Below are 9,641 nucleotides of genomic sequence, written 5' to 3' on the forward strand. Positions count from 1 at the left end.
TATGCAACACAATCTCTGTTGCAAATGTTTCTGCAACAAGATCTGTGTGACGAATGTTTCGGCAACATGACTGTTGTTGCAAAAACAAAAGACCACATGCAGTCGCTAGATTACGTCAAATCTAACGGTGTGTGAGAAGCGGACGGCCTGAGGTGGTGTTACTGAAATAAAACGATTGCTGCAGAAACCTGTTATTCGTTAGACGGGCTTGGGTTGTTGGATCGAACGGCTCAACAAGTATCCGACGGCTAGTAGTGCGTGGATGTTTCTAACAGCATCCACCGACAGACGGTAGCAGCTACATATAATATAATTTTCATTTTTATCGGTTTTACTGTTCACGAAGCTCAAATGAGCTCCGGAGGAGGACACTTTCGCATGGAGTGATGTTCCACCTGGCGAGGCCCCGATCGGCTGATTGAGAACGTGTGGTTAATATATGATGACCGAGGATCGCCGGTTCACCAGCACTCACTCTTGCAAACTTTCTCCATTTGTCCATCTAGATTTTCTCTGCTAATCAGCCCAACCTCTAGTGAGTCGCGAATATTGTGAGCCAACCATGGCGGAGAAGACGGTGGTTCTCTACCCCTCACTGGGCGTTGGGCATTTGAACCCCATGGTGCAGCTGGCCAAGGCCTTCCTCCGCCGCGGCGTGGCCGTCACCATCGCCGTCGTCGACCCGCCGGGGAAGGACCCGGTGCTGGAAGCCGCGGTCGCGCGCCTCGCCAGCGCATCCCCCTCCATAACAGTCGGCCTCCTGCCCATCAAGCCTGCGGGCACCAATGATCACTGCTCCAACCCAGCCTTGCGTATGCTCGACGAGCTCCGCCTCGCGAGCCCTGTGCTCCGGGAGTTCCTCGTCTCGCTCCCTGCCGTCGACGCCATCGTGGTCGACATGTTCTGCATCGACGCGCTCGACGTCGCCGCGGAGCTCGCCGTCCCCGCGTACATGTTCTACGCGTCGGCCGCCGCCGACCTCGCGATCTACCTCCAGGTTCCTGATGTCTGCCGCGCGGCGCCTTCCTCGTTCAAGGACATGGGAGACACGGCGCTGCCCTTCTCCGGCGTGCCGCCGGTACGCGCTCTGGACATGCCGGACACCATGGCAGACCGGGAGAGCGACCTATGCAGGAGACGCGTGCAGCAGCTCGCGCGGATGCCGGAAGCGAGAGGCATTCTGGTGAACAGCTTCGAGTGGCTGGAGTCGAGGGCCGTGAAAGCGCTCCGTGATGGCCTCTGCGCGTCCGGCGGCTGCTCCACGCCGCAAATATACTGCATCGGGCCACTGGTCGACGGCGGCGTGAGCGGTGACAGCGGCGAGAGGCATGCTTGCCTCGAGTGGCTGGACAGGCAGCCAAAGCAGAGCGTGGTGTTCCTCTGCTTCGGCAGCGGGGGCGTTTTCTCGGCGGCTCAGCTGAGAGAGATGGCCGGCGGGCTAGAGAACTCCGGGCACCGGTTCCTGTGGGCCGTGCGTAGCCCGCGCGATGAGCAGAGCCAGTCCGCCGAGCCGGACTTGGAGGCGTTGCTTCCCCATGGTTTCTTGCAGAGAACCGGAGACAGGGGCTTGGTTCTCAAGGACTGGGCGCCACAGGCGGAGGTGCTGCGGCACGAGGCCGTGGGAGCGTTCGTGACGCACTGCGGGTGGAACTCGGCGCTGGAGGCGGTCATGTCCGGCGTGCCGATGATCTGCTGGCCGCTGTACGCGGAGCAGAGGTTGAACAAGGTACACCTGGTGGAGGAGATGAAGATCGGGGTGGTGGTGGAGGGCTACGAGGAGTCGTTCGTGAAGGCCGAGGAGCTGCAAGCCAAGGTAAGGCTGGTAATGGAGTCCGAGGAAGGGCGAAAGCTTCGAGAGAGGGCGGCCATGGCGAGAGATATGGCTGCAGACGCCGTCAAGGAAGGCGGGTCATCGGACGTGGCATTTTACGCCTTCTTCAAGCATGTGGAGATGGACAAGCTCGAGGAGCGCCAAATCCGGCCAAGCGATAAACCTCCGATGATGTGACCTCTTTTCGTCGGAGAAGATGGGATGGGAGTGCAAGACGCAGTGAACTGGGAGGCGGCTGCTCGGGGCTTCTTTGGGATTCCATGGTGTGATGCCCTGTCCTTGCCCCTTTCGCAAGATTTGTACGGCGCAGGCGTTCATGTCGAACTCGTATTTTAGCTCTTCTGCAAGAGTCGTCCTTCAGTCAGTGAGACGTTGCATTTTTTATTGGCAATATGTGTATACTTTCTGTGTAGTCTCATATGCTCGTCAAACTTCCTCAGTTTTTTTTATGTAAACAATAAGCTTTGAGAAACGAGATGTACGTAAAATCTACTCCCTCCGTTTCATAATATAGGTCTTTTTAGAGATTTCACAAAAATACTACATACGGATGTATATAGACATATTTAAGAATGTAGATTCACTCATTTTGCTCCGTATGTAGTCCCTTAGTGAAATGCTTAAAAGACTTATATTTAGTAAAATAGCTGTCCATGCCTCCAACCGTGTGTCAAGCACCGGCAAGAAATTTTCTTTTGTGGGAATTTGTTTGCTGATGAATGAATGTATTGAATGTAAGATTGCATTGTTGTAGGAGAAAGAATGAAACACCACCTTCAGTTTGTCATCTAATCCCATATTCTCCACCCCATGAGTGAAATAAAATAACAGTCCATTGATGAATTCACGTAGCCTCTTTGTTTTGCTTTGCTTGTCCCGCTCAATTTCTCATCATGGTGAAATTAACAATGGACGGGTTGATTTGTCAACAAAATAGGATAAGACTAACTACATTAGTTAGTTAGTTTATTATTTTAATAAATAAAAAAGATTATAAAAAGATTAAAAGCGTGTGGTATTTTTCTCCCGTTACAACGCACGAGCCCTTTTGCTAGTATGATATATATATATATATATATATATATATATATATATATATATATATATATATATATATATATATATATATATATATATATATATATATGGTCCCATTACCCAAAAATAAGCCCATTAAATTAAAAATATGCGGCCCAGCGTGCTAATCGGATCAACATGCCGGTCCGTTTAATAACCGGGCCGTGCTTAGGCCTGGAGGCACAGCCCACGGGCCGGCACGGCACGACCCAACTAATAAACGTGTCTGAGCGGGCCGTGCCATGCCAGATCCGATTACAACGGAACGTGCCGGGCCGACCCGTTTGACCAGGTCTGCTGCAGCGTATGAATTCATCCGTATATCTGATCATCGAATTGTAAACATATTTTACGGTAGGCATTATGCGTTTGTGTTACAGATGCTCTTAGCATGTGAGTGCAAGTCAACTACCACAGGGAAACATTATTATATTACTTTCTTCCTCTCAAAATAACTGTCTCAAGCTTAGTACAATTTTATACTAAAGCTAGTATAAAATTAAAACACTTATTTTGAGATGGAGGGAGTACAACCGAAATCATCCAATTCGTTCAAAAAAAGAAACCGAATCATCGAATTTAAAATATTCTAATTTTGGTTGTAGCCGCCTGTCTTTTTTGTGTGTGTGTCAGTTAAAGTACTTGGGCTGCTGAATTCACGATGAGCAGATCTAGCCACTATCAAGTCTCTCCTTCCCTTTGCTAGTTCCACTCAGTCTCTCTCCTTCAGCTTCGTGACACCATCGTGCAAAGAACCCAACCACCTATGGCGCGTGTGGGAAGCACCATCGTGCTGTACACATGGTTGGTCAGGGGTCACCTCCACCCCATGACGCAGCTCGCGAATCACCTCGCCGGCCGTGGCGTTCCTGTCGCCGTCGCCGTCGCCGATGTTCCGTCCACAGGTGACTCCTCGCAAACCATAGCCCGCCTCTCCGCCTCCTACCCTGCTGTGTCCTTCCACCTGCTCCCGCCGGCAACAACCCGCTCCGAGGACGCGGCCGACCCCAACGCCGACCCTTTTATCACCCTCATCGCCGACATCCGCGCCACCAACGCCGCCCTCCTCGCCTTTCTCAGATCTCTCCCGTCTGTGAAGGCTGTCATCACCGACTTTTTCTGCGCGTACGGGCTTGACGCCGCCGGGGAGCTCGGCGTCCCAGCCTACGTGTTCTTCACCCTTTGCGTGTCGGCTCTTGCCACCTTCCTGCATATCCCCGTCATGCGCTCCGCCGTCTCCTTCGGGGAGATGGGGCGCTCCTTGCTGCACTTCCCCGGAGTTCACCCAATTCCGGCGTCCGACTTGCCGGAGGTCCTGCTCGATCGTGACAACAGGCAGTGCGGTACCATTATTGGTCTCTTCAAGCAGCTGCCCAGAGCGAAGGGCATTCTGTCCAACACGTTCGAGTGGCTGGAGCCCCGCGCCGTGAAGGCGATAAGGGAGGGGATTCCCCGCCCCGGCGAGCCACTTCCGAAACTGTTCTGCGTCGGTCCGTTGGTGGGCGAGGAGAGAGGGAGCAACGCGAACCACGAATGCCTGGTGTGGCTGGACAAGCAGCCGGCGGGGAGCGTGGTGTTCGTCTGCTTCGGGAGCGCGAGCTCGGTGCCGGCGGAGCAGCTCAATGAGATCGCCGTGGGGCTGGAGAGGAGCGGCCACGCGTTCCTCTGGGCCATGCGCGCGCCTGTCGCGCCGGACGCCGACTCGACGAAGCGGTTCGAGGGGCGGGGTGAGGCGGCGGTGGACGCGCTGCTGCCGGATGGATTCTTGGACAGAACACGGGGACGCGGAATGGTCTTGTCGTCCTGGGCGCCGCAGGTGGAGGTGCTCCGGCACCCGGCGACCGGCGCGTTCGTGACGCACTGCGGGTGGAACTCCACGCTGGAGGCTGTCGTGGCCGGGGTGCCCATGGTGTGCTGGCCCATGTACGCGGAGCAGAGGATGAACAAGGTGTTCGTCGTGGAGGAGATGAAGCTTGGGGTGGCCATGAACGGCTACGACGAGGTGATGGTGAAGGCGGAGGAGGTAGAGGCGAAGGTGAGACTGGTCATGGAGTCTGAGCAAGGGAAGGAGATCAGGCAGAGGATGACGACGGCGCAAGAGATTGCTGCCAATGCGCTGGAGATGGGTGGATCCTCATCGGCAGCAATTGCTGACTTGCTGGATGATTTCAAGATTTCAACAAACAACTGAATCGAGAGAGTACTACTTCTGAAAAGATTTCAACAAACAATTGAATCGCTCAAGGCATCAAGCAAGGGTCATGACAAAGAGCATTTCCATAGCTACTTTTGAAAAAATGTACTACTTGCTAATCGGTCGGCCTTTTCTCGTGTAGTAGTGGAATGCAGATGTTATGTAACGGTTCAGTGGAAACTGTAAAACGTATGTGATCAAATACTTACCCAAAAAAGTACTCTTATACGACGTTGTGCGTAACCTCCTTGTCATCAAAGTTGTGACTCTATTGCATATTGGTATAAGGCTGCTCATAATGGGGAGTAACTAGGAGTAGTAACATAATGTTGTTACTACTCTATGTTACTACCTTCATAGTGGGGAGTAACATACATGTGGTGTCATGCAAACTAGCATTTATTAGGTTATAGACACATAATGCATTGAAATATGTGATGTGATGGTAACTAGCTATGTTACTACCACCATCTCTCTCCGCATTAATTACTTGCCACGTCAGATTTTTTACTTACGTGGCGTTGATGTTACTACTTAGTTACTTTCCACTATGGCTAGTCTAACTATTTTATCGTACACATTCTTGTAACCTTTCGTTGGTTTGACTCTGCCGCCTCTTTAGACTACAGACACACGAAGCGTTTATCAAAATTAGACGAAGTATAATTTATGACAAGCTTAAAGATTATATTAATGAGACACACCACCGTAATGTGTGTGTTATGATGCAAAACATTACAAGAGTGTACATGAATATCTCGTCTTCATCTGGATCAACGACTAACAAATGGACCGCGTTCATTTAATAAGGATCACACATGGAAAATATTACTGTTCCAAAACGGAAAGTGCATTGGGTAATAAAAAGAAGAATACAACCTAACTCACTCCGTGCATTTTAAAACCATGCGGATATAAACCGAACCGAACCAATTTTATGGTTTATGTTTTCAGTATGGTATGAACTTTTCATATCGTTTTGGACTTTGGTTTTTATGGTATGTACCAAAAAACTGAATGGTTAACCAAATAAATTGAGATAAAAATATATTTATATACCTTGTAGCGAAGAACCATATAGTAGTCAATATGTATATAGGAGCCAGATTTCCTATTAAGCATATCCATTTTTCTTGTAATGTAATCATATTTCTCTTCAAAAGAATGCTAAGTTCATCCATAACCATTTAAACCATGCATGCATATACACTTGCATATGACTTTCTACTCTTTGTATAAAAAGGTATATATTTTGGATCATAAATTTGTAAATTATTATATGTTATTTTTAGATTCGGGTTAACTTTTGTTTTTATGGTATATACCGAAACTATATAGAAATAATTTGATATATACCGAGACCGAATCGTATCTTAATTTGATATCGTATTTGTTAAAGTATTAATATCGAACAAACCAAAAAATCGTGTAAACCGAATAAACCGAACGCACATAGTGAAACCTGACGCACGAATCGCTAGGAAGATGGGTTGTGCATATTTGAGTAGCACATAGACGCAGAGCCGCCAAAACGAACATTCACATCTTAAAACACAGAATATAGGAAGCGAAACTCGTCTAAAGAGATTGCACTATACAAAATCAATCGTGTAGTCCAAAAAATGCACACTAAAGTTAGGATGTACACGCATGAAATAATAAGTTTCCGAATGTATGGTGATACTAACATTGAATATAGATGAATTGACATCAATGATATAAAGCATATAAACAATTTATGATAAACGATAAGAAAATTTCAAGACACGTTATAAGTTACATCCATAATGCATAACCACTTATCAATCTTGAAATTTTGATTTGTCACCTAATATCTAGGTACAACCTATACTTGACCTGTGAGACATCTAACCTACGCAAAACCATGGATTGGTTAATCTTTGTCCGGCTCACCGTAACTAAGGTTTTACTTTTGTATCGATTGTGGCTTACAAAATTCTCAGCCCATGGCCACCTTAGAACTGAACGCGGGTACGAGGATGATCGTCGGCTGGTGGATTATGACCTGCGGTATTACTGGCATCAAGAATACTGGAGCCGCATGGCACACCGGATTCCTCTGTTCTGCCGGCCGAAACGCCGCCGCGTGACACACCGGATTACTCTGTTCTGCCGGCCAGAACGCCGCGACGTGGCACACCGGATTACTCTGCTCTACCGGCCGGAACGCCGTGTGGGGTGGTGTATGTTGGGTAGCTCTGGCTGTTGATGTCGACGTGGTGGTGGTCAAAGAAGCCGTGTCATCTGTCGAGTTTGCCGTCAACAGAGACGACGACGCTATCCGCCGTAGGAGAGCGGGGGCGAGCGGGGGCGAGCGGCGGCTTGGAGGGCGCTGCGCCAGCCGTCGGCGTCTCCCACAACGTATTCGGCGACGACGCGATCCGCCGCACGGGAGAGGGAGCAAGAGCGGCCAGGCCGTCGGTCGCCTTCGCTGGCAACAGAGCCGGCGACGTCGCGATCCGCCGCACGGGAGAGGGAGCGGGAGCGGCTAGGCCGTCGGTCGCCTTCGCTGGCAACAGAGCCGGCGACGTTGCGCTACGCCGCATGGGAGCTGGTTTTCCGAAGGCCTTGGAGGTCGGCGACGGGGCGGCGGCGTCGCGGAACAGGTAGACCCGGAACCGGCGCACGTTCAGGTCGTTGAACAGCCGGACCTGCAGGTCCCGGTAGAGCACCAGGTCCAGCATGTCCCGCAGGTCCTCGTCCGTGTCCACGTCGCAGAGCGAATCCAGCCCCTCGCCGGAGTAGCAGTACTTGACGGAGAAGTCGGAGAAGCCCGCGCGCGTCGCCAGCAGGTCGCGGAAGCCCCTCGGCGAGACGGACGAGACGACGTTGAGGAGCAGGTGCTCGCCGTCGACGTACCTCGGCGGCCGGCCCTGGGCGCGCTCGATCCTCCCGCCATAGCTAACCATCAGCTTCACGCAGCGCTGCCGGTCGGCTGCCATGATCGAACGGTGCGCGCGCGCCTTCGCCGGTCTTCTCGCGAACGTACGGGATTCCGATGATCCGGTGGGTTGAGGGACGCAGTACTCAGTATCTTAGTATGGCGCACGCGGAAAGCCGCGCTGGCGCTGCTGCCGTCGACGCAGATATATAACCCAGCCAACGGATACTGGCCTTCCAACGAGAGCCGGACCCGGACTCGGACTCGGACTCATGACCCAGCCAAACCGAATATGGCCTTTACTAGCTCATTGCGCGCGCAACCGAAATCCTTGCCGTCGCTGCTGTGAGCCTAGCACAAATCCTCGTTCGATCTCAACAGGCGAGGAGAGAGGGAGCAGCGCCAACAACGAATGCCTGGTGTGGCTGGACAAGCAGGCGGCGGGGAGCGTGGTGTTCGTCTGCTTCGGGAGCGCGAGCTCGGTGCCGGCGGAGCAGCTCAATGAGATCGCCGTGGGGCTGGAGAGGAGCGGCCACGCGTTCCTCTAGGCCGTGCGCGCGCCTGTCGCGCCGGACGCCGACTCGACGAAGCGGTTCGAGGGGCGGGGTGAGGCGGCGGTGGACGCGCTGCTGCCGGATGGATTCTTGGACAGAACACGGGGACGCGGAATGGTCTTGTCGTCCTGGGCGCCGCAGGTGGAGGTGCTCCGGCACCCGGCGACCGGCGCGTTCGTGACGCACTGCGGGTGGAACTCCACGCTGGAGGCTGTCGTGGCCGGGGTGCCCATGGTGTGCTGGCCCATGTACGCGGAGCAGAGGATGAACAAGGTGTTCGTCGTGGAGGAGATGAAGCTTGGGGTGGCCATGAACGGCTACGACGAGGTGATGGTGAAGGCGGAGGAGGTAGAGGCGAAGGTGAGACTGGTCATGGAGTCTGAGCAAGGGAAGGAGATCAGGCAGAGGATGACGACGGCGCAAGAGATTGCTGCCAATGCGCTGGAGATGGGTGGATCCTCATCGGCAGCAATTGCTGACTTGCTGGATGATTTCAAGATTTCAACAAACAACTGAATCGAGAGAGTACTACGGAGTACTTCTGAAAAAATGTGCTAGTAGCGCTTTTATATTTCTTTACCGAGAGAGTACTATTTGCTAGTCGGCCTTTTCTCGTGTAGTAGTGGAATGCAGATGTTATGTAACGGTTCAGTGAAAACTGTGAAACATATGTTATGAAATACTTACCGAAAAAGTACTCTTATACGTTGTGCTGTTCGTAACGGCAACTCCAACGCGACAACCCAAACACGAACGTCCGCTTCGATGTTTGGGTCGACGGATGCGTCTAACGCTGCCTCGAACTATTTTTATCGGCGTGCACCAAACATGCATAATTAAACATTAAAAAGGCCGATCACGAAGGCCGACGAGAGCCCATGCGTTACATTATTAATGAAAAATAAGAAGAAAAAAACTAGGCGTCCTCGACGGCGGCATCGAGGTCGGGCTGTGCCGGAGCGGGGCGGGCTCTGCCGGCACGGGTAGTGCTGGTGTTGACGGTGGCGCAGCACAGGCACACTCGCGCGCCTGGTGCATCGCCATCTGAGCTTCAAGGTAGGCGGCCTCTTGTGGAAGAAGCAC

General features: G+C 52.0%; 3 protein-coding genes and 1 pseudogene across 3 annotated transcripts; 3 read left to right on the plus strand and 1 right to left on the minus strand.

Annotated features, from left to right (window-relative positions):
• Positions 1–402: 402 nt before the first annotated feature.
• On the plus strand, positions 403–2,319 carry LOC123440219 (anthocyanidin 5,3-O-glucosyltransferase-like). Its single transcript, XM_045116790.1, has one exon. It carries the CDS (start codon positions 563–565, stop codon positions 2,006–2,008), a length of 1,446 nt encoding a protein of 481 aa, XP_044972725.1. The 5' UTR covers positions 403–562; the 3' UTR covers positions 2,009–2,319.
• Positions 2,320–3,446: 1,127 nt separating this feature from the next.
• LOC123440220 (anthocyanidin 5,3-O-glucosyltransferase-like) lies at positions 3,447–5,361 on the plus strand. The gene has a single exon (XM_045116791.1). It carries the CDS (start codon positions 3,675–3,677, stop codon positions 5,097–5,099), a length of 1,425 nt encoding a protein of 474 aa, XP_044972726.1. The 5' UTR covers positions 3,447–3,674; the 3' UTR covers positions 5,100–5,361.
• Positions 5,362–6,897: 1,536 nt separating this feature from the next.
• LOC123440221 lies at positions 6,898–8,176 on the minus strand. The gene has a single exon (XM_045116792.1). The coding sequence runs from the start codon at positions 8,063–8,065 to the stop codon at positions 7,364–7,366; it is 702 nt and encodes a 233-aa protein (XP_044972727.1). The 5' UTR covers positions 8,066–8,176; the 3' UTR covers positions 6,898–7,363.
• A 100-nt stretch (positions 8,177–8,276) lies between these two features.
• On the plus strand, positions 8,277–9,109 carry LOC123441885 (annotated as a pseudogene).
• Positions 9,110–9,641: the final 532 nt, after the last annotated feature.

This window comes from Hordeum vulgare, chromosome 3H, assembly GCF_904849725.1.
Source record: "Hordeum vulgare subsp. vulgare chromosome 3H, MorexV3_pseudomolecules_assembly, whole genome shotgun sequence".
Taxonomy (NCBI): domain Eukaryota; kingdom Viridiplantae; phylum Streptophyta; class Magnoliopsida; order Poales; family Poaceae; genus Hordeum; species Hordeum vulgare.

Excerpts from the sequence above, each read along its gene's own strand:
- LOC123440221 (XM_045116792.1), bottom strand. The coding sequence starts at position 8,065 with ATGGCAGCCGACCGGCAGCGCTGCGTGAAGCTGATGGTTAGCTATGGC.
- LOC123440220 (XM_045116791.1), top strand. The coding sequence starts at position 3,675 with ATGGCGCGTGTGGGAAGCACCATCGTGCTGTACACATGGTTGGTCAGG.
- LOC123440219 (XM_045116790.1), top strand. The coding sequence starts at position 563 with ATGGCGGAGAAGACGGTGGTTCTCTACCCCTCACTGGGCGTTGGGCAT.